The sequence below is a fragment of the Tetranychus urticae genome, chromosome 2, assembly GCF_039701765.1.
Source record: "Tetranychus urticae isolate SD_2017Ah chromosome 2, NJAU_TeUrti_SD_1.0, whole genome shotgun sequence".
Taxonomy (NCBI): Eukaryota; Metazoa; Arthropoda; class Arachnida; order Trombidiformes; family Tetranychidae; genus Tetranychus; species Tetranychus urticae.
Genome location: NC_142959.1, coordinates 17,946,133 through 17,974,050, shown reverse-complemented (window position 1 = coordinate 17,974,050; position 27,918 = coordinate 17,946,133). Strand labels below are relative to the sequence as shown.

Genomic DNA, 27,918 nt, shown 5'->3' with positions numbered 1-27,918 from the left:
CTCGGCGGTTGGAAATAAATTGAAAAATAGACTTTGATTTTGATACAATTGTTTTTATTGATTCACTTGAAAACAATGTTAACAGTTGTTGAGACCCATAATTTCTGGTGGTGGCCATCTTGATATGCTTCCGAGGTAAGACCAGAATTGGCTTAGTATTTTACTTTAGGTTTCCTTAGAAGGGGCAAACTGAATAATGAGATCCTAACCCAATGACAGGGATAATAACATGGAATAAAAAGAAAAAGAAAAATTAACATCATAAATAAGAGTAAAAGATTTGTATTGAAACAGTCACAGACTGGAAATTGTATTGAAATGGCTTTTTTTGAAAAACCAAAAAACTATAATCGATTGTATGTCTTACAACTCAATATTGTTTTAGACAATTTCCAGTCTGAATAGAAATTCAATTTGAATCGAGAAATATTTACCTTTAAATTTTGGTTTGACTTTGTTCATGGAAAATTGGATTGGCCGTATGAGTTGGTTTGGTTTTGGCGGTAAAATTAGTGTCGTTTAGAGGTGAAACTGTTTTGTTTTACAACAATTAATAAGCATCATTTTTTGAATAAATATGTATGTACAATTAATTATATCCATAGAAAATATTTACACAGTTTAGTATAAAAAAAGACATTTATAATTTGTACAAATTGGTCAGATTAATGATTATACGAAGGCAAATCAAGGTTGAAGGCAGTTGAGACAGTTTTCAATCAAATTTGGGTTGATTGAAAATGTAAGAGACCAGTATTTAGTTGTAAACATCATCATTGTTGGTAGTGTCCATGTGAGAAAGTGTTGATTGACCCGTTGAACCATCAATTGAATAATAAAGTTGTTGAGTTTGTGATTGATTTTGTTGTCGATTTACGTCATATTGCCCATGGTAACCATAGTATCCATGGCGATTATCATAATCACATGGTAATGGCAACGGTCGGTTAGGTAATTGTCAGAAGGAATCATTTTTGCGACGATATTTAACCATGATTCGGCGAGTAATTGTAATGGTAAGAAGGAGAAGGACAATTAGAATTAGCAAGGATAGACCAATTAAAACAAATCGATTTGATACCAGTGAGTAAAGAAGAGATGGTTTGGAACAAAGATCCTCCGATTCATCTTCTGCCGGAACAGGTGAACCATCTGGAGTTGTTGTGAGCGGACAATTTGGGAATCCATTGCAAACCAGGCTTGACCGAAGACAGGAGCGTGATGATTTACAAAAGAAATCACAGTCTGATGAAACTGAAACCAAAAGTTCAGTTGAGTCAACTGTTTCAGGTAATAATTTCAATTGAGTCCAGTAGAGTTGGAAGGACGTTGCTTCAGGATCATTGGAGCTCAAGTAAATGTCCACAATTTTGGTGACCGTTTTATCTGTAAAAAGTGAGTAACCCGATATTGGATAGCCATTTATGTAACTTGGTATTTCTTCTCGTCTCATTATTATGTTAGCCTGTTGTGGACCATGTTTTGGATTTGTTGTAGCTGTCATTGAGTGACTTGGTAAATTGGCATTTGGACCATAATTTAATGAATAATGTTGCGGTTGATGATGATGATTCGATGCGGAATCAGATGCTGAGGCTGATGAGCTTGATGACTGGTGGTGACCATGGCTATGATGATGATGTGAGTGATGTGAATGGTGGTGATGGTTGAAAATTTTTGAGGCAGTGTATTCAGAATGAATTGGCTGATTGTAACCACACAAAGGAATGTCTTTAATCAAAAGAAAGTTATTTGAGCAATCGGAAGGCAAGTCAAGATTCTTCACATTGAAAGTCAAGTCCATGTCTGGTACAACATGGACTCTCCATTTGCAAAACAAAGGCCATTCCGATGAAACCCAGAAATGGTTATCGTTTGTGAAGGACGACGAAGATAATCCATTCTGACCAAATGTAAATGGTTGTGATATGGCTGGCAATCTCGTTTGATTATTTGATCTTTTACTTGTGGACATTTTTCGAGCCATTGTGACGGGCTGACTCAATCTTGCCTTTTGGAAAGGAAATATTATACTGCCTTGCAATTGAGATGCTTGTGTTATAACTTCTTCAGGACCGCACCTCTGTTCACGAACAAATCGGAAATTGATCTGAATATTCAAGGAATACAAGAAAAGTAAATTAATTTTAATGTTTCCATTGGTGAATGGATTGTGCAAAAAGCAAGAGTTACTCAAAGATCTTGGTTATATTAAGAAAAGACATTCGTTTTACTCAAAGGATCTTGTTTCTCCACGCAATTAATCTATCGATTTCGTGTCATGACTTGAAACTGGTGAATTTAATTATCTTATAAACTCTTAAAGTTTTTTATATTGATTATCAACTGAAAATCAATATCAATCTCCTGGTACAATTAAAAAATGCAATGAATCTACTCTATTGAGGTAAGTTGATAAATAATGATGAGTCTATTATTTAGATGTTAATAAGGTTGTATGTAAGGATATGATACAAAAATGAGACTTGAAAATTTAATATTGAAACTGTTGAAGAAAACAAAATTAATAGCAATATTGTGAGAAAAAAAGTCGTTAACAATATTAAATAATAACTTTTATGCTAGACAAAGTTAATCAATTTTAATCTATGTTGACAGTAAAGCGCAAAGTAATTCACTATTGATTTGTCTTATTTTCCCTCTTTTTTTTTGTTATACATTCTAGTGATCGCTTTGGTTTGCGTGATTCTTTGCCAAAACAAAAACTAGTTACGTGGAACCAAAATTTCGGCTCAATTTGATGGTGAAATTGAAAAAAGAAAGCCAGTTCTAGAAGAAACCTGCTTCCATTGTTGATGATGATTGTCTTGGTGTCGTGAGAGATTTGAATCGATGTTTAAGACGATTGAAATGTGAGATGGTAAAAGCAACGAAAAAAGCTGATCTATTTTCATTTGAACCATTTCCAGCCAACAATTGTCTTTAAAACTAATTGAAATTCTGCAAATGTCTCCCAGTTGTTTTCATCTCTGTTGTTTTGAACAACAAAAAAAGTTAACCAGAATAAAGGATCAAGCCTTTTCAACTGTTGATGATAATGACGTTGATGACAAAAAAGTGAAAGTTATCAAATGTAACTTTTACTTTTCATCATAAAGTCACAGATGATTCTGCATTACAGATGGAATTTGCAGTTTTCGTATTTCTCTTGAAAAACCATTCCCAGAAAGAATTACTTTGCAAAAGAAACTTGGACAAGTTATCATTATTCTGTACAATGAATCACCGACTCTCTGGATAGTAGGAAAGCAAACAAGATTGCTCAACATCAAGTTATCACAATTACAGTTGAAACTGGAATCTACTGAGAAGAGAAAAGTAGTTCAAAGCTGAAACTGAAATGAAAACAAAATACAATTGTTGAATTATGAAAAACTGGCATTAATTAACTAATTGGCTAGATGATGCACTAAATGGTAAATCCACATTTTTTAGATTGCCCATAAATTTTCAACATTACATATACTAATGACTTTATTGTTTTTTTTGCTTTAATTTATTATTACACAGACATCAAATTGGACAGCAATTGGATTACAATATTACTGAAAGGTAATCTAAAAGGCCTAAAAGGAGGAGGGATGCAAGTGAAATTGAAATTATTGTTTCTTTCAAATGAAAATCAATTATTTTGACAATTGTTTTGACAGGTCATTTATTTCCTCTGGTAAGTCATTTTACCTTGAATTATTTATCAATTTAGAGACAACCAATTTATTCTATTGACATCATTATCATCATTATTCTTTCTATTACCATATCTGATATCTCTTTATCTTTAATCTATTTTTTCTCTCTCTTCATTGTTGTGGTCATTATCATTAAGGTTTACCATGTTTGCCATCGTGATTGCGTGATTTCAAAGTGATAACTGAACACAGTCGAAATGGAAATAAAGTGATGAAACAAATAATGGCAACCTCAGAATGAAGCTCTTCAGGAAACGTCAGGAATCAAAAGGTAGACAGAGATGGAAAGCAAAGCAATTGTAAAAAAATGGTGAAAATAATGGACGATATTTTTTCTCTATCCTTGCTTCATGCTTCGGTGTCAAATGAAATCCATGGTCATAATTTTGTTCTGATTTCACCATAAGCCATTTTCAATGGATATGATGTACAAAAGACAAGAGTGAAAACAGATGATGAAAAACGCAAGGAAAAAAAGGGAAACAGTTTCGAAGGAAAAAGGGAGAATAAGAGAAAAAGGAAGAAAATGAAAGTAAAAAAGCCGTAAATCAAAGTTATCATCTGTATTATTTACTGAGGAAAAACAAAACTCTGTATATTCTGTTACCTATCTCTCTCTCTCTTTTTATCCCAGTTTTTTCCGAAAGATTAAACACACAAAAGGAAGTGTTCATGTGCTCTTCAACACACAAGGGACTTTCTCTCTCTGTATCATGATCATCTAAAGGTAGGGTCAAAAATGGACCCTTGAATGAAATTGTGAGTAAAAATATGAAAGGCTGATGGTTTTCAAGCCTTCAGAGGGTTGCAATGTCAAGATATGAAGAGGCAAGTTGGCAAGAGGCAAAGTCAGAGCAATAAAGTGCAAGAAGTCAGGAAAGAAGGAGAAGAAACATGGCAGAAGATGAAGAAGCAAACAGGAGATAGTGATGAAGATGGAGCTGACAAAATGGTGTTTGAAAATGAAACAAGTCAACAAAGCTTAAAGAAGGAAGGAGAAGGAAGAAAAGTTTCACTTTTATTCATCATGATGTGATGAAGATGAGTTTTGACAGAAAAATAATTTTGATAAAAAGTCAAGTTTACCACACGAGTGAGCATTTGGTGTGGCACCCGACTCAAGCCCTGGCAAGGAACAACAACAAAAAAAGAGAAACTCTGCACACTGTTTGTACATTTAGATAATGATGAAAGTTCAAGAGGATGTAAAGCGTCAATAATATCGAGCACAATGTGAACTGCAAGGGAAAGACAAGCCAATATTGATGTATTAAAAATAAATAATAAATCGAGGAAAAAGAAACAAGCAATGGAAAAAGATGGCAAGCAAATCCCAAAATAAGGAAGCAAAGAAATATGATAAGCAAATGAAAATAATAGTTTCTGGAGTAGAAGCAAAAAACAAATCAAATCAATTTGATTGTTTCATATTAGCTGATGCATTTTTTTGCTCCCCATCAAAATTACCTTCTTTAATCTTACCTTTTCAAATGCAATCATCATCATCATCATCATTTCATGTCTTCTTTTTGTTCTCCTTAAACATTCTACAGTCTTTTTTTTCTCTTGCTTCTACTTTCTTGTAATTTATTTATTTCCACCAATAATGGCAAATCATACGATTTACAATTTATTAGATTGAAGCAAATTGTTACAAATATTGGCCAAAGAGAAACAAAAGCGAAAGCAGTTCAACTTTAGATAAGTTGAACTTTAATTTGATCATTTATTTCAAACTTTCATATCCATTCATTTTATCCTTTCACGTTCATGTTAAGTGAAAACAATAACAAGGAGAAACATTATTCATGAAATATTAACGCAAAGAAACGGTAAAGGAAATACAAAAATATGAATTATTAGAGGTATATATTTGATAGTCTTTTGTCCATTTACAGGTTTGCCTTCAACATTGTCTTACCCAAAACAAAACACAAGCTTGTTGTTTGTTACAACAAAAAACGCACCTTCAATAAACAATGCATGAAACAGGGAAACATTGAAATGAAATGGAAAGAAAAATCATAAATGTGTCAAAAAAATGGTTCCTCTGTAATTTACGGTTACTTTTCCTTTGCCATGCTTATGCTTTCCTTACACTGATAATCATTATCTCATAAATCATGTAACATGCACATTGATTCATCCCTTATTAGACTGTACATAAAGTAGCCTGTAAGAGTTGATTGATTACACACAACTAAACTGTCAATCAGCCTTCAATCTGAAAGGCTAATATTATTCTCATTTGATTCTCAAATGAATTGAGAAAAAATTTGTTTGCCTAACAACAAATAAAGCCTTAATTGTAATGATTGGTATGAAAAAAAAACAGTGAATAACCATTGAACGCAACCAAACAATCCCAATGAGCACTTAAGATAGTCTCCATAGATACAGTAAAAAAATAAGGAAAAGGAAAGAAAAGATAAATTCTCATTTATTTTCGCCAAATAATCAGCAATATCGAAGCAATTCTTGTTCATTATTCCAGTTATTATTCATCCTCAGGCAAACCTAATGAGTTTCACTGTTTACTGAGAGACAAGTGCTCGGATAAGGTCAAAGGATAGTCAACATCTTAACCCAAAATCTTGATCACAATTGATGTTACCAGGAAAATTATGGTTTGATTTCAACTTTTAAATCTTTACACTTATTAAGATCAATTATAAATGATGTTTGCTTCCTCTCTTTAACCTTACAGGTAAAATAACTCATGATAAGGTTGCCATTTACTATGTGCAAACACATTATCAATATTAACTTCAATTATAAGTGAACCTTTTCAACTCTTTATTTCCTCCAATGCTAAAGGCTAAGAAATGAGATGAAAAAAAAGGTTCAACAATAACAATCATTTGAATGATATTTCTTTTGAAAATTTATGAACAAAACTAACGACAATAATAATAATAAAAATGGGTTGACAGGGAAAGTAATGAAAAAGTCTGAGAACAGATGACAAAACAAATGGAAAATTATACTTTTACCTTTTACTGAATATACTTTGATCATAAATTGTTAACAATTGTGAGGACAAAATTGCTAAGATTATCAAGATTAAATGAATAATGTTCAACATTAAGTATTCATCTTTATTTATTAGCAAAAACTCTGAGGATGAAAATGGTTGACTTTGAATGAAAACGAATGCAATGAAACAAAATTTATTTCAATATTAAGATTTGTTCAACAGATTTTGTTCTTGAATATTGCAAAGCAGATTCATGGATAAATGTGTATTATACAAAGAAATTCAGTGGAAAATAACAGTAAAAGAAACATGTACAACAGATGAATTTCATTCGCAATGCTACAGGGAATTTTGTAAATAACTTCAAGTTTTTTTTCTGTGTTTCTTTTTTTCAGGAAACTTGTTTTACCTTTACAGTTAACCAACAATGTTGATGAAAAAAAGGATCATTTTCAATTCATTTTGATCCAATCATCACACTATTCTGGTTCACTTGCACAGCAAAAACATTCATCTGGCTAAAGCCTCAGGCTAACCCAACGTAACCTAGCGTAACCTAATCTCGACTTTTCAAACTCAATCTAACTTAATCTGACCCATTATGTTGAAAAATTTGTCAAATTTGCGTTGCTCTTCACATTGACTCGGCATAAAGGACAATTGAAAGAAAATTTGTTTTCAATCGAAAAATCATTCTCAATGAGCAAAGCTTTTTACATGGAAAAGAAGTCGATTATTGATTTCATAAATATTCGGAATCAAATTCAGTTCGTTCTTTGATACTCTCAAACATCAGCCTTGAAAATATTTTTACAAGCTTTCAATCTCAAAAAAATTTTGCATCGAAAAGTAAAAAAGAGGAAAATGTGAATTTTTCAATGTAGAACTCAAACATGGAAAAGAGGAACAAGTTGAAATTCGTTGATATTTATATTTTCCTAGGAAGTAAACTAGTTCTTGCAACTGATCAAAACCAGGGAAAAGTCAATATCTCATGATTTCCTAGCAAGTCTTCAATCTAAAGTCAACTCAAACAGCGATAACACGATGAGTTTAACCTCTGGTTAACTTGAGGCCGACTTACTGTTAAGCTCAACCTAACCTAACCTAACCTCTTAGGTTGATGGTTGTGAGTCTGGTTGCCTAAGATCGTAACTTTATCAGGTCAAGTAATGGAAGTTAGAAGTAGATTTTTTAAGTCATTTGCTTCAATGAAATGTAAACAATTTGAAAGTGTTATTTATCATGTTTATCGTGTTCCCTTGCTGAGAGATTCATGTAGATGAGCTTAGGTGTTCTTAGTGATAATGGTGTTAAGGTGTGAAAAAGAGTTGAAAAGTTTGACTCAAATGTTCAACATGAGAATGTAAATGTGAAATGATATTAACAAGAAGCAGAAGGAAAAAAGAAGCAAAAGGTAGGAGAAAAAGAAAAATTCTGTAACATGAGAATGAAGCAGATTTATCTGGTATCCTCATGAATCATGCAGATATATTGTATAATATATATAAAAATTCTGAAAACAGATTTTTTTCCTTTTTTCTGTATCTGAGTAACTGAATAAAAAATAGAAAAAAGGCAAATAAAAAAAGAAGAAAAAATCAGGTTGACTAGCTTTACCTTGTTTCAGGAATGATAAAGAATCGAGTGAATAAAAAAGTACATGATTCCATGAAAAAGTGAGCTTGAAACATTGAAAAAAGTTTTGAAACTTGTTCCACAGCCATGTTCATCTTCATGCTCCTAATCATCATTCCTGTTCATCTCTTGCAAAAGTCTAACAGAAAAAAAATTCACATTCAATCAGAAATAAAAAAAGTTCAATTTAAATCATGTAAACCTTCAGCTTCCATCTTTGATCATCTTTTTCATCTTCATCAACATTTCATCATGATAATCAACATCAAACCTTTTCCTTTTCCACCAAACATATTAAATTATTTTCATCATTTCTTCTTGTCTTGAATATTAAAATTTCACAATTTTGACCGAAACAAGAAAAATGATAAAAGTTCCAACTGAGAAAAGTTGAATAAAAGGCAACAAAAGGTGAAATCTCAAAGTAATAACAGAATGAAATGAAGCTTATCTGAACTTTTTTATTATCATATGCATGAGATAATCTCAACCATTTCTGAAGTAAAAAGAATTTTTCTCTTCAAAAAAGACATTATCTACACCTTTAAAGCATAACGAACCAAAGTGACCATAAAATATTACAGAATTGTAGAACAATAATGGCAAGTATATCAAGAGAAACTTTTTTTTTACTTTTTTTTCGAAGTAACCTTTAAGGAAAATAATGGTTGCCATAATAGAAGGCAAAAAGTATATAATAGTCATGATAATGAGAATATTATAAGTAACTCCCAAGAACTTGAGTTATCATTATAATCATAGTTGAGTTACTGACAGGGAGTGACTTTTTTCTTTAGCTTCTCTGTTCACTCCATGCTGCATGATGAACAGGGTGAACAGAAAAGGTGAATTGAGATATGGTAAATTTATGGGCTCAATTTAGTGATGATAATCAGAGTGGAGGAAAGGATGAAATGAACAGCTAAAAAATGTGTATTTGATGAAAGCATGAAATGGTTGAAAAGTGATTCAGTTGATGAAACTTTCAATATTGATGGAAATGAAGTTATCAAGAAATGATGGAAAATTGTTTCTTTCTTTTTCTTTGCTTTCTCTTTCTGTTTGCTTACGATTGTTTGATTTTCCCTCATTTTTTTCTGCATCCTTTTGCTTTACTTGTTCAATGAGATGCGATTAAATTGAGATGCAGGTTTAATAATAATAACAGTAATGATGATGGTGATGAAAGCATGCAAAGTTGCATGAACAAGTTGAAAAATTTTATTGAGGCAATGAAATAAAAACAGATTGAAATGTGAAACTATGAAAATTGAGAAACGACAAAAACATTTTAGACTCGATTCAAGTTTAATGTCTTTTGCCATTCAATTTGTCGCCTCAACAAATGAACATTTAGCTATTTCCAATTTTGACGGCTTCATGAAAATACACCTTCAGACTCAAGGTCACTTCAGAAATCGCTCCTGATGGTATTAGAGGTCAACCTATTCTGAATGTTCACTCTTCAATCTTGATCACGAACCAGCAACTCTTCCGAGAAACTTGACTCGGATAATGTCGAGTGAAAATTTAATTTAATGATTAATGATTCCGAACTTCGTGAAAACTGTCCATAAATTTAGCTTCCAACACTTGACTTTTTAAGGTTATCGCAATGAGCATAATTAGATGTTAACTAGATGATCAGTATCTTGACTGACAACAATTTAATAACTTGAAATCAATCACATTGAAGAGGGTTGAGATACTTAGCAATTGATAAAACACAAAATTGACTTTTCGTCTCATTTCACTTTTTTGTCTAAAGTTCGTGAAATGACTTGCAAATGACTTTTCACTCGTTTCATGAAACACATTTGTCTCAACTTTACGCAACAATAATTTTGATGAAACGAGAAAAAACATGAAAATTCATTGAAATGCGATGGATAATTATTTTGAAAAAATACTTTCATTCTTTCCTCATTTGTTAACCAAATAATTAATCAGTCAAGTTGAATAACAATTAACTTTACAAAGGACAAAAAATTTAGGTAATGATGAGCACAAAAAAAGAGTAACAATAAACCAACAAAGGTCCATCAATTTGAAAAGGCAACCAATTTATTAACAGATTAAATGATAGACAATCTAATTAACAAGTTGAAAATTTTTTAACCCAAAAATTCAAGCAATATTGGGTTAAGCTTTTTTCTTGAGGTTATCTGACTTTTTTGTTAATGAAAACGAAAGTTGAACTTTGATAAGTCAATGAATACAAGTAAATATTCAGAGCATCATATTAATCAGATAAATTGAATCTTGCTGTGAATATTTTTTTCTTTACTTCCCAGTTGACTATCTTTTACACATTATCATCTTATAATCTTGTGAATCTGCCAAGAGCAGAATTATCAGAGTATTTTTTTCTTCTCTCCAGTCAGAGTAATTCATTTAATGAGACGATGAAAAAAAGTCAACAAGAAGAAAAAAAACACGGTTGAACCTGAATATATCTACAGGGAGTTTATCATGGTGTATAATGATAATGTTTGATAATGAGATATTGATATAAATAAGATGGGTGAAAGGTGAATGAGCTCTATTGTTGATGGCAATTTAATCATGAAAATGATGGTTTGCTCAATAAACTTCGTTCCTTTACAATTGAATATTGAAACTCAGATAATGTCGTTTATGATTTACATTTCGTTTCATTTTACCTTTTACTTTTGCTTCATTTTCAATGATAAATTTTTCTCTCTCATCATTAGCTGATTGTCTGTGTGTTCAGTGTCTAATGAGATGAATTGAATTATTGGAAAGAAGGAAAATATAATAATGTTAATGATGGTAATAATGGTGATTGTTCAATGTATTGACCGAATGCCATGGAAAAGGTCAAGATTGAGTGTAAGGTTCACTTTGTTGCTTTTGTTTTCAAGGCAACTACACAACTTGTTTTTTTCTTGTGTTCTTGTTTCATCCATCGCTAATAGACATGATAATGTGATGTAACAAGAAGAAGCTGGTTTGAAGAAGATCAGGTTGAAGCATTAAGGTTGTACATGATAACATTTGTTGGGTCAACAGGGAAAGTTTCAATGAACCAATTGGATAGTGAAAATGTAAAGAAAAGTAAAACATTTAATTCACTTGTTTTCCCAAATAACTCTCTTGGTAATTGATAATATTTTTGTTACCTACTCAACTTGGTAAGATAATGGTTAATAAATGTGAGGCAATATTTTTGATTTATATAACTCGTTAACTGAACAAATCATTTTACAATAAAGAATAAGTTCAAAAGATTGATTTTTCGAATCGCAAAATATGTGACACAAGAGAAAAAAATTCAAATGGATTTATCTGTAAAGTAAAGAGTGTTGATAATTTTGATATTTTCAGTTTTACGACTTTCAAAAGAGTCTTTATATCGCTCGTTTGTGCTAATAACTCCAGAAGTCAGATCTTGATGATATTCGGTCAGTAAAATTCATCAGTTGCCAGACTAAAACAATAGACAAGAAGACACAGAGCCTGACATTTGAAAACAAAAAAAGCATTGAAAGATTGTATTTGCATTCACTGAAGCTAAAGCAGCAAATATCAATTTGATGAATCATTACAGTCTTTGGTCATAGCTTTGAGTCCTGTGACAACCCTTTTCATCTTAACTCGTTTATAATTGATTCTTGCATAAAATTATTTAGATTTTTCTGAGCAGGCAATTGTGCAATGGATATCAAAAGTTGCATGTACTGTGTACTGATCTGAATTGAATGATACAAAAAAAACAAAATGATGAAAAGTTAGGAACGCGTGTTAAATCCTCATTTTGCATTCCAAATGAACCAATTTCATCTTCTCTGCTCATTAGTCAAACACAAGTAATGATGATGATCATTACCATCAGTTGTTTCTTCATCTTGTTTCTTTTTCACCTTCTAATCATCTTGATTCATCCTCCTTCCTTGATCATCAACAGTAATCTTGAACCTTGATTATCACATCAAACTTTATTTCCCATTTTAGATTAATGACATTCTTTCCATTATAATTTTTGCTCCTTTTTTTCACGGTAAAGGTTAAATATTTTCATTTTCAGTCTTCATGTGAGTTTCCATTTGTACAACAAAACCAAATGTAAACCTTCAAACCTCCATCATCATCATCATCATTAACATTAACATTGAATAAGATTAAACTTAGCATTTCAATGTTTCTCCATTTGCTTTTGCTCTCACCATTATCATTGCCTGCCTTTGTTGTGTTGCTTGAAAAGGACAAAAATAATGTTGAATACTTGTTGTGAATTTAAACTCACAGTCAATGACAGATAATCATTATGATGAAGGAGTGAAGATGACGATCAACATTGTATTCAACCAGAAAAAAAAGGAAAAACAATCATCAACTTCGAAGCATTTTTTATCTCCAAACTCAGAAAAGCAATAAATTTAAAAAAGAACCAAATTGTTACAGAAAATCAAAAATCTTCCCAATTCCACTCCCAGTCTAAGCAATAAAATGTATGCAAATATCAAAGCGAACTAAAGCTTTCCAAAAAAAATGATAACAAAAAATGGCTTCTAAGTGGTTCTAAGAGTTTCAATTGGACAACTCAGTGTTACTTAAGTTTCACTTGAAATGATATTTTAATTGTTTTCTCATTGAAATTGTCACGTCACAAGAGCTTGATTAAACAGTTCAGCTTGTTGATCACGTAATGAAATAAAGTGTTAAAGAAAATTTTCTCAGAAAAAAGTTATTTTTTGTAACAATTTTCAAAGGCAATTGGGAATTGAACTCGAAATGTACAATTTGATTTGCATTTTAAACTTGAAATTTTGCCAAAATTAATTTGCTATGAATTTGTATTTCATTTTACAGTTGTCATCATTGAAATGGACTTAATTGTGTTAATGGTTTTAACCAAATTAATTGTCTTTAATTATGCAAATCCATTGCGATGAATAAATACATTTAAAGGTGTGTTCATATCATTATCATGGAAGGTGAGAGTAAAAATTGGGAGTGAAGCTGGGAGTGATAATAAAAGGTTATAATTGCAATGAACCAGTGTTATAATGAAAAGGTTATATGGAGCATGTTATTAAAATTTGGTTAAATCAACGAATTTGATTGTCAAGTTGAAAGAAGCAAAAAATTTACTCAACATCAATTAGTTGAACTTTTCTTGGTTTAATGGTTAGAGTAGAAAGAGAGAAAAGAAAAAATGTTTCATGAAACTTTTTTTTCCTTTCATTCTTGTACCACAATTGAATGGATATCAATGTTGGCCAATGATGGTGATAATGATGATAATAATATGGTTCAACTGAGAAATATAATTATCCATCAATCGATTTGCAAACTTTTTTCGGGTGAAAAGGAAGAGAGAACTTTTTTCTCATGGTTACCCATTGAACAAAAAAAAGGTTAACCTTTTTTTTGAACACTTTATGCTTTTACTTGGAAAAGGTAAACTTAGCAAGCAATTTCACTATTGATTGAGTCGTTACAACAAATGGTTAACCTAAAGGTTGAGAAACTGGTTCCTCTTGATTGCATATTAACAATCATCTTAACACTTGTAAAACACATGATAAAACTTGAACTTTGTCTTTCGATTTAATCGATAATTTTTTGATTATCTTTTCGTCAATAATTTCATTCTTTATTAGTATTTTGATTCAATTGAAGGGACCATTTGCAATGATTTGTCAGTCGAATAATTTTTCTCTTCTTTTCCTTTCCTATCGAGTAAACTTTATTATCGCCATTTTCATCGTTTTTATCATCTTTATCATTATTTTATGATGACAATGAATATTGTATATTATTTGCAGTTAGACAATGGAGAGGAAAAAGAGAAATGAGAATCAAATGAATGGTTACAATCAAGATGAATAGTTGAACAATTTGGATGTGAAACATAATTTAATCATACAGACGAGAGCAACATTCAAGTGCATCCCAGTCCATGTATCTTAATTATATTGCAACATGTTCAATCTACTTAATCTTGCGAATTTCAGACCAACCTTAATTACCTTTGATTCTTGTTACTGCAAATTACCTCAATAAATAACAATTAATAAAGTTTCTTTCCTTCAACTAACCTAATGTTTGATTAAAAATCACTTTATTCAATCGAAGATGAAAAACTCCAAAAAATTAAACTCTTTGAAATTGAATCTTGAATAAATGAACTTTCACTCAATCTTTTTGACCAACAATTGAAATATTGAATTTGCAAAAAAATGAATTTCAATTTTTTGCTTTTAAAAGCAAAGAAATACTTAAATATTGAGTTTGGAAAATGAATGATAAATGAAGTGAAATTGCAAGTTTAAGTGTTGAACAGGATTGACTAATATGACTGGGAGTTTGGGATGGAGTTTGATGATGAAAGATTATATTGATTTGAGGAAAGGAAAAAGTTTTCAAATGCATAAATTGATCATGATTGTTAAGATATTGAGATTGGAAAAGTATTCATATCAAGTTAGATAGCAACATTTTCCTTAGCTTTTTGTTTATACCGCTGGGAGTGAAGGGTAAGGGAAGGAAATGATAGCAAGAGTTTCAATAAGCGCAATGATGAAGAGTATCAAATTGTATGGGTGACTTGGTTTCATTATATATTTATGTTGATAAAAGTTGATGTTATATTAGTTTCAATAATGATGATGAATGAGAGAGGTTCACCTTTGGGAGGTTGAATAGGTAAAGTAAAACTCCCTGGCGATGCTCTATTCATTGGTTGGTTATCGCACAAGCCTTTTTTTAAAAAAGCCTTTCTTCTGATAAGAGTCATCAGCATACAAGGTCATCAGGTTCACAGGGAAGACTGTTTTGTCTGTGTATCTTGATGATTATTATAATGATAATGTTCAGTGTTTATCAGAGAGAAAAGGAACATTCTGCTTTTTTCGAAACTTGTTTTTCTAATAATTTATTTTTTCTTTCCTCCAAACTGAATAACATTATCATTTTTCTTTGTTCCTCTTTGTCAGAACTTTTCTTTTCGATTCTTTTCTTATCTTCAACTTCCGTTCAAACTTTTACTTCAGATTAATTCTCGACTTTCTCATTTTCCTTTCCATTTGCTTCATTCTTTTCATTCACAAATGAACTTTTAAACTCGATACAATCCATAAACTTCATAACTTGAAGCAAATTCAGAAATGAAATGAAGTACAGAATTTAGAGAAAAATGAATTTCGAATTGATAAGAGTTTTGAAACTTTTCCGAAGAGGTGAAACATGGCCAGCATGGAAATAGATTCAATTTGAAAAATTTACTCTTCAAGTGTTCTTTTCATTTTCTTTTCACGATTACTTGCTTCAATGATTATCAATGAACAGATAAAAGATGAAGATAGTTCATTAAGATTGAAGATGAAATTGGAGTTATTTTTTTCGAAAAAAAGAAACTTCGAAAAACAATATTATGATTACAAGTACATTATTAGTTTCATGATAATAGATTAGCTGAAAATAGTTATCATTGAATGAACACATTGATTCTCCTTCATCTGTGTTCAATTTCATTATCGATAAATTTTTCAGCCAAAAATCAATTGCTACTTAAAGTTGATTGAAAGAGCAAGGAAAATGAGCGAACAAGCAAAATGAGCAAAAAATAATGGCAAATGTTCAACTCGAATCTTAAGCTTAAACTCAATTTAGCCGGCCAATCGGATCAACGTTAATCCTTAACACCTTTCAATTCTGTTCAATCATTTCAAAATTATTGAAGCTAATTACAATTCTTCCGGAAACAATGGGAAAACACCAAAGCGAAAAAGCTATTGCTTTACATCTATTATCATTACAAGCAATTCTGCTAAACGTATATTAAAAGCATTTGTTATCACACTTTTACTCCCAGATTATCCTTGGAGTTACTCATTGCCAATGATAACAATTGTAATGTTAATCCAAGGGAACCTTTTTTTTATCCGGTTTAAGGTCATTTTTCATTGGGAATAAAATCAAATGAGGTTTAGTGAGACAATTTTACTCCAAAATCTTGGCATCATTAGAAGAGTAAAGTGAATCCAAGAAGATGATAATGATGATGAGAAACAGAATGGGCTTTACACAAGATAACAGAGGAAAAGCTTGAACTCTCGATGAAACAAAGTTTCAACTTTTTTCTTCTTCTTCTTCCTTCGCCTTTCCATTAAAATTTTCATTCAAAGGTTATCTTATTTACTCTCTGACTGGGAGTGAAAGTTATCATTATGCTAAATCACGCATCCAAAAGAGCCACATAATGACTGGCGATTTGCATTTTACAAGAGTGCCAAAGTGTATGCAAAAGAGAAAGTGATTTTTTCGAGAAAATAATTTTGTCCACATTTTCCTAGTTTCCAGTTGATTGATTTCAAACAAACAAGTTCAATTTATGATTTCAAATGATTCCATGAATGGGAAAAGTAGAAACTTTCATTTTCTTTATCAATTTTTCGCTTCTCTGACCATCGTGATTAATGATCAATATTGACTGAAAAGTCGGGAATTGATGATTAAGTTGATAAATTGTTTTCCATTGCGAGTGTTAAGACTCGAGAATAACGAGAAAACATGAAAATTGAATTTACAGTCGCAATTAGTTTATCAATAATCAACACTCTTGTAATTACAGTAATCATGATTAAAGATTTTTCCACTTCTCAAGTTTAATTAAATGATCATTAATTGTTAATATAACTTGTAATTGGAGCAAATTGTTTGCCGCAAGAATCTTTGTCTTTAGTCGATTCATAATAATTAAGTTGAGTTTGAAAGCATTTTCGGGTGAAATAAGAATTAAATAAATGATTTAAGAAAAAAAACCTAAAGTCGAACATTAATATTCAAAGTTTTTACCTTTTTAAATGGATTCATGCTTTTCATGGCTCAGGATAATGAAAATGAATTCCAACCTTTTCTATCATTGCTTGGTACCGCTGTGAGATGGAAATGATGAAAAGATGGAAAACCATGGAAACTTGAACTGAACTTCTTCCTCCTTTCACCAATCAAATTTACTTAACCATTATTTCTGGTTATTATATTGAACCTTTTTTCATGGTAATGTTTATTGAATAAGGAAAGAAATATTTTTACTTGAAAAGATGAAAAGCGCAATATAAATAATTATTAAACCCATTTATGGAAAATAAAAATTTCAATATTTCCAAACAATCACTTAATTGTTCGAGCTTATTCAACATTTTCTTTATCTGATTAGTTCAATTATTCAATGCTCTTTGGAATATAAATTGAAAGGAAAAGGTTAAATTTAATGGAAAAGGATGAAGATTAAATGATAACATCTTTTCAGCTTAATATTTGGATATTTTCATTATTAACTTTACTATCAATTTACTTGAAAATTTCAGTTTTCATCAATTTCGAAATTCGATTTGGTAAAGAGTTAAGAATTTTTCAGTTTTCTTTTTTTCGAAGGAAAAATTCATGGAAATGCGTTTGAAAAGCCAACTGCAAACATTGAATTAAACATGTAATTCAATATTACTCTTTGGTTTGCATTTAAATGTTAAAAGGCAAACTGATTGACAAGTTGATATTTTTATTAACATTTTATTCTTGTTATTATATTCTGATAACATGATTTAAACTTTTCAATTTGAAATTGATATCAACTTTTATCTTGCCTGGAAAATGTTCTGTTTAACAAATAAATGAAAAAAAAGGAGCGGAAATGAAACTCATCTGAGTTGCTCATTTGGCTAGTCAGGAATTGAATGTTAACCAGAAAAGATTGACATTTTAATAATAATGAGAATGGAATCGTGCAACTTCTCATTCCCTTTTATCAACTGTTATATTGAATAAATTATTTAAATTAAATTGACTGCAAACGGAAGGATAAACAGGAGAGACACGATAAAAAATGATTAAATTAAACTTTTCCAAATGTCTTTTCTTGAACATTATTCATGTCATAACCAAGTTTTGGTTGCGAAACAAAATGATGAAGTTTCTTACCTTTATTGGTTTCGATTCTGGTCTTCGTCCCCAATCTGAAGGTAAGTTGATGTTGATTCGAAGTATCGAACTGTTTGATATAAAGTTAATGACATCATTTCCAATGGCACTTCCAGCCACCTTTGATCCTTGTTTGTACAAAAATTCAGTTTGAAAGTTGAAGGGAAACTCACGAGAGGTTGGCTCACAATAGCAAAGAGGTGATAGGAAGTGAGTCGAGTCTACTGCACGGTGAACAAGCAGCTTGGCCTGGTTGGCTCCGAGTATCCCAATGTCACAGTATTTACCACAAGTCAGTGCTGAGTTGAAGGCAGATACTATGGACAGGTTGACGCGTCCATGGGCCAGTACTGAGGCATCAAAAGTTAGGTTGCAATGGATTTTACCATTGATTGGGAATGCAAAGTCGGACGGGTTAATGGTGAAGCTTCCTGCATTGAGTTGTTCACTTGTTGAGGTTGAACTTGATGGATTGGGAAAAGGTTTGACTGACCAGTCAGAGGCAGTAAATAGACGTGAACAATTGGAGGAAACTAGTTCAGAGGAAACTTTAACTTCGGGAACTATTCGTTTCACTTGGAATCGATAGTTGATTGATGAACCATCCAGTGAACCAGTTGAACTATGAAATTGGACTAAAAGGGAAGGTCCAGTTGTAGTGTACAATGGTTCCGATGCACCACCCTTTTAATCATGAAGAAAACATTGTAATAGAAAAGAAGAGGAAAAAAAGAGAAAAGTCAATTAATTACAATTGATTTAATTAAAGGTGAACTTTTGTTTTCCATTTGTTGTTTCCAGAGTCAATGTTGGAATGGAAAACAATGGAAAAGAAGAAAAAAGAGCTTTCATGAGATTTTGTAAGCTTGAAAAGTTTGCCTCAATTGAATTGTTGCTTTTCATGTGAAATGAAACAATGAATGCTAACAGGGAACAAATAATCTGAATATGAATAATGATTGAAAGGATTTAAAAGCTTTCAAGGAAAAACTGAATAGAAAACTGATGAAACTTTAATTACCATTGGCTTATTTGTATCACACAGAATGTTCATTAATCTGAATGGATCAGGTTCCAGACCGTCAAAGATGCGAATATTTTCCTCGCACAAAGTTATCCTTTCAATGGTAAAGGACAAAAATTCAATGGAAATGTGATCCTGTGGGTTGGGAACCGTGAAAATGTATGAGCAAGTAGTGTTGGCAGGAAACCAGGAGCGAGGATTGTTGAATACATTTGTATCAACAGAATCGGTAATTGTTTCCTGGAGAACACATGAACCATCAGGAGAAACCTGGAAAATGAAAAAGAAACTTTTCAATCACAAAATTCCGCAACTTTTCATTCTCCATAAAAAATAAACTTTATTTCATTCCAACAAGTTTATTGCACTGGCTGATGAAAAAATAATCACTTTTTAGACACTTTTAGCTGTAAAAGTTTTCCGTTTTGACCAGTAATGACAATAAAGATTTAATTTAATTTCATTTATTACATTTTTGCTCATTTTATTGAAGTGTTAAGTGAAGTTTGGTTGAGACGAGGAGAACTTTTTTTTGTCCATTTCTCTAAATGATTATAATGATAGTTGCAAGACCTTAGCATTCACCTGGGAGTAAAGGTTATTTGCAATATTGAGGGTCTATTAGGGTCATAACATGTTTTGATGTTGATGCAGCTTTTGACAGTTTATTGAATAAGAATGATAATCTTTGTCTTGTCACTGTCTTTGTACTGATTGATTTGAAGTGTAAACGACGAACTGAGTTGAACCCATTTACCGTTTAAAAAGCTTCTAACTTTTGCCTTTGATTGTCATCAATTGTTATCAACAAATCGCTTGGGATAAAGTTTTTAATTTACCTCGATTGATCGTCCTTGATCGGTTATTATGTCAGTTTCAACTTTAATCTGGAATCCAGTGTCAACCAAACGTCCAGCAGGTGAACTTTCAAATTCAATTAACATCCATGGTTGAGAGGCAATTATGTTTGATGATAAACGACCTCTGATGATGATAATAAATGGACAGAAAAAGGGAAGAAAGAAGGAAAAACGATTAATCAATAGATGCGCCGTTATTCAAGAAATCAATTGAAATGGTAATTATCATCTTTATTGACATGTATCGTCAGCAATTTAACCGCTTCATTGGAATAAAAATATAATCAAAAAGTAAATCAATGTCAATAATGAATAAAGAATACATTTATGACATTTTGCTCTTTCATTGCATTCAATATAATCTGTAAATAAACTTGGTTCCAATGACAAACAGACTAAAATAGATCTAAATTTATTAACGCGATGATTACTTGAGATGAACTATGTTAACTAATGTTTTCAACAGTTCGATCCAAAGTGTATTTGATCAACTAATCGGCATTATTTCAAAATTAAGCTGATCGTGGCTAGCAACTGCTTTCAGTCTTTAAGGTTGGTTTATGCAAAACGAAACAGAATATTAAAGTCCAATGTACCATAAACATGGCTACAAACCTTAAAAACTAGAAGCGATTGCGATCAGCTATCAAGCTTTAATTTTGAAGTAATAATGATTAGTTGACCAAATACAAGTGCTTTCTATCCAACAATTGTTGGAGTAAAACATAATTGCGTTGAATATTAACTGGTAACATTGCGATTCTTTTGGTTTTCTTGTTTACTAATCTGTTTTTGCAATGAATATCGACTTGCTTTTCATTATTAATGGGTAAGTGAACCAGACTTGCAAGATACTTCTTGTTGCTTCGATGGGTTTGTCAACCTTTATGTGTAACACAACCTAAAGCATTTTAATCTTAGCAAACAAATCTAGACAAGAAATGGTCTCTCAATTTGGACAATAATCCAATTGCTTTTTGAAAATCTTTCAATTTATTCTCACAAATTCAATCGAAATTCAATACAAACTGGAAACAAATTATCATTCATAATCAAACACTAGATCAACCAGAAACTCTTCAATATTTATCCTTAAGACTAAAGCAAAATTGACCCTAATCGACATTTCAAGCACTTTCAATGTGGAGAGCAGCTTTACTAAACCTTTTTCATATATTAATATCAAAGTGTTTTAAACCACAAAAATTGATTTTTGCTTAAAGCAAAGTTCGAGTTTTAAGCATAATGCAAGATTGAATGCAAACTTAATCTCTTGCATCTCTCCAAGATTTGATCTGTAAACTTTTATTGAATAAATTTAGTTTAATATCTGCACTTGATCGTGGAAATTGCACATTTTTCAATTTAAATTATTGCCTTTTGCTGCTGATTAATAATAATGAGGAAAGAGAATCGCTTTTTTTCGGGAAAACATCAAACCTCGTCTCTAGACAGTTGAAGTAACTCTCGAAGCAACCGAGTACATCTGGGATCGATTGATAACTTTATTAGATTGGCTAATTTTATTAGCATGTTGCCCATTAAGAGATGACTATAAATAAGATTGTTATTGCCTGTTATACAAATGATTATTATTTTGTTTATTACCTTCCACAAAGTGTTGTTATAAGTGGATCCTTTGATGTTGAACCATCATAAATTTTAATTGAATCGTATAAACATTGATTGTAATTACGTGTAACTGGCCTTGGGAAGCAAATTAGCATTCCTTCACACTGTTCCCCATCAACATCCATATCGACAATTTCCAGTTTAATCAAGCCTCCTGGAGACTTAACCAAGTATCTGAGGGCGAAAGAGAAACAGAAAAGTTTATTGAAAATTGAATGTTTAAGTTGAAGTTCATTTTTAGTCTTTTCTTGATTAAGTTGCAGTTCAGTTGATTGTTTCAAATGATGACTGATTCGCTGTGAATAAGATGGATTAAAGGTTGATTGAGAAGTCTCGGTGGATTAACTTTTAAAAGCTTTTCTTGAAACTTGAAAGTTCTTGATCATTGATAACATTTAGACTTGGTTTCTGGTCAAATAGGAATTTAAAATTTGAAAGAAAATTGGATAAAAAGTTAAGAATTTGAAATGCACTGATGATGAGAATTCGAGATTGAAGAAGATTCAGATGAATTTGGATTTCTGGTTTAAGTGAGTTCACCAAATGTTGAAATAAAGATAATCTGAGGAAAGGAAAGGAGAAAATAAATGTTTTTTATTCTCTTGAAAGTTTGTATTGAGAGAAAAGAAGGAAAAAGATTTCAAGTTACAAGGTTCGTTCTAATAAAGATTGATGAGTTTGGCCTGAAGTTCAAGATAACAGAAAGAAAATGAAAAATCGTAAATCGGTTCAACAGAATGATGGATGAAAATTTAAGAAACATTTGAAGTGAAAATCGTTAACAAAATAAACTTTGCCTGTTTTATTTCAACTTTTTTTCATTCGCTTCTTCTCTTGTTCAGCTTCTTTTCCTCAATATTATCATCTTGATGAAATGAAAAACTCAATCCTTTCTCCTGATAATAAACTATTTCGTTAGTTTTATCCTTTCAAGATGAACTTATTGGTTTCCTTAATGGTGTAAGTAATGTCAATGATGAACAAAGAACAGGATAAATAAAAAGAAACAAAAAGACAATAAAAAAGTAAAATTCAATTTTTGTGTTTCTCTTCGGTCAAACCAGAACATTTGCAGAATCAGGACTCAATATTGCAAAGAGATTCATGATCAATGAGCCTCGCAAAAACATTGATGACCCAAAATCCATTAACATGATAAAAGGTAACAGAACAGAAAGAAATTGAAAAAGCGAAAGAAAGCAGAAACGTTCGCCTTCAATATCGACGAATCCAACTCTTTGACTAAGCACGTCTAGTTGGTTGCAATCCTTGCATTTAATATGCTTTTAATGTTGAGAGAGTTAATGAGTTAACGAATAAGCTCGACCTTATTTTTGGAAGCCTCAACCGAAGATTAATCACCAAATGATTTTGAATAACTTAATGAAACACATTTTCACTGATATTCTTTGCATTCAAAGTTTGCTCAGAAGATTAATAAGAACAGAACATAAATATTCAGCAACGAAAATTAGTTTTTTATGATTGCTTTGCAGCTTGTTTAGCATTACCTTGATGCAAATGGGAAAATTGATAAAAGTATTGAGCATAAAGAATATGTTAGACTACATGAATATCAAAATTACTGTTACACCTTTTCGTCCTTCTATTGAAATGGTGTTCGCAGACATAAAGTACAGTAATGTGTTCAATGTGTTAACAAGTCAATTAAATAATGTTTTACTGAGAAGAAAACAATAAAATATTCTGCATCTCATCAACAGCTAATATTGTTTAATAAGAATTCTGATCATCTTTATTCTCCATCTTCACACCATTACTCTTATCATGGTTAATATCACCTTCTTTTTGGTGGCAACTTTTGTTTTCCTCATCTTTTCTGCTTCTCCTTTGTTCATTCATTTTCCCATATGAATCCAAAGTTAACTGAGCATGAAACATTGAGCGCTAAACATACTAACTAAAGTACTTTCATCATTCCTTGTATCATTGATATTATAATCATAACAAGTGGCAATGTAATAATAATATAATGATAAGTGAAGAGGAAATAAAAAAGTTGAATAGTTTATAAATGAGGAGAAGAAAAGGAAACAAGAAATGAAATAATAAACTGAATAGGAAAATTGATGCCAACGATAATGATGATGATTATGATCATGATGAGTTTGAAACAGGTTACAACAAAAGTTATCATAAATTTGTTAACACATGTGGGAGTTGAAATTGAATTGAACAATGGAGGGTTCATGTTTAGTCATCAAGTTTAATCATTTGTATAATTTGAATGTTCAACTTTACCTGCACTTCAAGTTTCGTGGATAAATTTCAGGATAACCAGGCGAATGGATGTAACAGTGGCCAGGTGAACAGTCTTGGATTATCTTGTCACAGTAAGTGTTGGGAATCAACTGGCCTCGCCGGTTTCGTGTCTTGTGAAATTGACCCAGTTTGGTCCAGTGTTCCTCTTGCTTTTGAACTTCCGTGCTAAACTGAAAGTGAGTGTCTTCCGAGTAGGAATCAGAGTGGAATATTATTCGAACATACGGTGTTTCAGATATAATATTCTTAGGCATGTCAATTTCACCACAAAAGTAACCTAAAGTGAAAAAACAAAGTTTATTAACTTGCATTCATTCAAACTTCAGACAAATCAACTTGCAGCACAAAATAATGAATCCAAAACCCAAAACCCAAAAAGTAACATCGATTGAAAGGTTTGTCGCTCGAAGTGGGCAAACATAATTAGCTATTTAATCAATCGCGAGCGTTGGTAAACTTTATGATTTGAGTTAATTTGATGAATAAGAATATTGCTCGAAAAGAAATCAATTTTTTCTTGGTTATCCGAATTAGAGTTGAGCTTTCGACTTTCGACTCGACATCTGAAAGTTGCATTGACTGAGAAATCGATTGATTAACAGTATCAATGCAATTGAACGAATTAATGACTCGACTTGGATTGACTCACTTTACTTCATTTTATTTACTAATAACAGATGAACATTACAATATTTTTACATGGCTACACAGCTTAACATTCAAGTTTATCGAGTAAAATTGATTGAAAATGTTGAACAAGGGAACAATTTTCAAATGAAAGAAAGTTTCGATTAAACTTTTTCTCCATGTAAAGTCATTAAACAGATTAAGTTGAGCTTGTAAAAGTGATTTAATAAAATGGAATCGCAAGGAGAAAAGAGAAAAGTTGAAGTTGAAATTATTAGTATTATTAACTCAAGTATAAATGTTGTGTCAAAGTAAATGTTATGAGGGAATGGAATCAATTTTTCAACTACATTTCTCATTCCCTTCACTGGAAACCAAATAGAGTGAAAATAATTTCATTGCAAATTATTGCAATAATAATGAAAAGTAAAAAATTTAGCCTAAGGAAGTAAATAATTTCACCATTTTTACCTTTTTATTAATACAATTTGACTTTTTCCCATTGACAACCATTTGAAACAAAATATTGAAAAGAAACTAAAAACTGGTAAAAAAAATGTTCAACTCCAAGTGAAAGGCAAGGAATGAAAAGGCAAGAGCTTGAGCAAAGTGTAATGAGCACTTATTGAACTTTTGCATTTTGATTGGCTTTCTGTTCAACAATGTATTGTATTACATGAAATTGTAAATGAAATCTCATCAAAAGCCTTTGCCAATCTGGAAAAGAGTTTCAAGTTGAATTAAAAATGAATGCAACCGCTCCAAGCTAAATATTATTGTCAACTAATAACGATAATAATCTAGAGTTGAGTAAACTGAGTGCTTTAAATTGCATTTCATTGCGAGCCAATAAACCCTCAACAATTAGCATAAATTGAAATATTTTTTTCTTCTCTTCTCTCTCTTCTTTCGCCTTTTTGCACCTTTTTTTCACTCCAATAATGTTGTTATTGAATAAAAAAATTGTCTTCAAATGTAAGGCAAATTTTTATGCAAATAAAAAAATATTAACATTGCTCAAGGCTTGTTATTCAAGTTTGTTTTTTACAGCAAAAGTTTCATTTCAAAAGTGTTTTCTGTTCAAAATGAAGGGCAATCTACTTGATTCATCAAAAGATATGGAAATTGAAAATTTACTTGAGAATCAAATTTAATCAGCTCCAATTATTGAATATTGTTCTTGTGAAGAATTTTTTTCTGGAAAATTTTCAGCTCAACAAGCTTTGTCTTTGCAATCAAATGTTTTCTTGTGATTTTTCACTCCTAGTTTGGAGTCCATTTTCTGGATTCCTTCTCATTTTGTATTTGCTTTGTTTGTTTGAAATGCAATATCAAATCATCGGATGAACAGTTGATGAATAACATTGAAGGTTTGCGGTTTGATTGGAAATGAGATAAACACTGAGAGTTGAAAAGTGTTCATCAGTGAATGTTGAGGTCAGCAATTGCCTAAAGGTTTAATATACTTTTCAATGTTTGGCTGAAATGGTTCTTGTTTGATCAATTGACGATAAAAGATCAATTTAAGTGACACTGAAAATCAAATTTAACCCTAACTCATCATCAATCATTCAATTGAATGAATTTTTCTGTTCTTCATTTTCCAACATTTCACATTCAATTACGATTGGAAATTACCTTGAACAAAGCTGAGATTTATCATTTTTTCCCTGCCATTCCATCATTCCGAAAAGATTATTCAAGCTCAAAAGCAATGAATTCATTTCAATTGTTAAACATTGAAGTGAACAAAATGTTTAAATAAATTTTTTGGTTAAGAAACAAAAATTGGTCAAAAGCAAGAAAATGAAAGTCACTGGTTTAGAGGCTGAACAAGACTCGCTTTTCAATGCTAACCATCGACTCTCTTGGGTTGACTTGAGTAAGCCTTTAGACTCATAGTCATGGTTCAGTTTATGAATTGTTTCACACTCTGATCATGATAAAGAGAAAAGAAAATTCAATCAAAATTTGACTTTGCCTGGTCAATTTCAATCTCGCCATTGTCTGTCACTCATGTACTTGTTACTCTTGGACAATTTTAGTTTCGTTATTTTCTTTCTTTTCATCCATTTTACCTTTAACTTTCATGTCACTTGCAGTTAACTCTGAATATTACTAAACGTTGAATGGAGAAAGAATCAGGGAGAGAAGCAAAAAAATGGTTCATCCTTGCAAAAGGAATTCAATCAACTGAGAAAACAATTTCTTTTTTTTCTCACTCTTTTTGTTCTCGATTCAACTTGGATTGAAATTTTGTTGCGCTCAGTTGCATTTGCTTGGTATAAGAATAATATTAACAAGAATAGAAATATAAAAGAGGTAAAAATGGTGTAAAAATGGGAATGAAAGAGAAAAAGCAAATTACTCTGAAGAATGAATGAAAAAAAAAATTCAACAGAAATCTCATTCAATTGAGATCTTTTCTTCCGTCTGAATTAGAGAATCAATTTGTAGCAAATAAAGTTTCATTCAAGTGGAATCACGTTTTTCATTTTCAATACAATTCTGTACATTGGGTCATCGTGTGGGTCAACAGTTTAACCAAGTAAAATCAAGTTTAACATTTCAACAGATAATCGTAACCTCAAGTCAACATAAAGATTTGGTTTTGAAGAAAAAAAAATGTTAACCTTTCTATTCATTGATCATCAAGTTGTTGCCATGAAAAATGCATCTTTACAGGTGAACCTTTCTTACCTTGGAAAACGTTCAAAGAGCAGAGAAGAAAAAGAACGAGAAAAATAATCTTTACATGAGAGTTATCTGAATCAATCAAGGTTCATTAGAGTTTGATTGAGATTAAATACTCAATACAGTAAATAGGAAAAAGATGAGGCAAGAAGAAGGAAGAAAGATGTTGAATCTTGTGGATGAGGTGAAAGTGAAAAAGAAGAGGATAAACATGAAAAGAAAACAATTTCTCATCTCTTTATTTTCTCTCTTTTCTCTTCATTCCCAGCATTATTTACCCTTGATTAGAGTTGTTGATATTATTTAAAGACTTTCTTCTCATCCAATTAGCTATTATTACATTTTCAATGTTAACCTTATTCCGGTTTCACGAGACTTTCAATCAACCAAAAGGAACCAAAAGCAGGCAAAAAACACACAAAACATGAAAAGAGACAAACTGAATGCTCTATTGTCCAGTTGCTTCAATCGATATCATTGTTTTTATCACTTTTTTCTTTCCATTTCCAGTCAACATTGACAAAC

The 27,918-nt window shown here is 31.3% G+C and overlaps 1 protein-coding gene and 2 long non-coding RNA genes across 4 annotated transcripts in view; 2 read left to right on the top strand and 1 right to left on the bottom strand.

Moving 5' to 3' along the window:
- Positions 1-32: 32 nt before the first annotated feature.
- The window catches only part of LOC107366825 (uncharacterized), a 41,913-nt gene continuing 14,027 nt past the window's right edge, over positions 33-27,918 (bottom strand). Inside the window, exons 3-9 of the mRNA XM_015934465.3 lie at positions 24,052-24,349; positions 21,766-21,963; positions 20,137-20,281; positions 19,295-19,567; positions 18,274-18,957; positions 435-2,110; positions 33-204 (exon numbers count right to left, since the gene is read on the bottom strand). Of these exons, the coding sequence (XP_015789951.1) occupies positions 959-2,110; positions 18,274-18,957; positions 19,295-19,567; positions 20,137-20,281; positions 21,766-21,963; positions 24,052-24,349 (2,750 nt within the window). The 3' untranslated portion in view covers positions 33-204; positions 435-958. The remainder of the gene's footprint in view (positions 205-434; positions 2,111-18,273; positions 18,958-19,294; positions 19,568-20,136; positions 20,282-21,765; positions 21,964-24,051; positions 24,350-27,918) is intronic.
- Positions 2,106-3,673, top strand: LOC107366826 (uncharacterized). Its single transcript, XR_001569760.3, has 3 exons — positions 2,106-2,407; positions 2,687-3,437; positions 3,532-3,673. It is a non-coding gene; the product is annotated as an uncharacterized LOC107366826 (long non-coding RNA).
- LOC149094050 (uncharacterized) lies at positions 3,853-4,481 on the top strand. Of its 2 annotated transcripts, XR_016199361.1 has the most exons (3): positions 3,853-3,981; positions 4,118-4,242; positions 4,345-4,481. It is a non-coding gene; the product is annotated as an uncharacterized LOC149094050 (long non-coding RNA). The 2 variants fall into 2 exon arrangements; XR_016199360.1 differs by lacking the exon at positions 4,345-4,481 and having other exon boundaries at positions 4,118-4,316.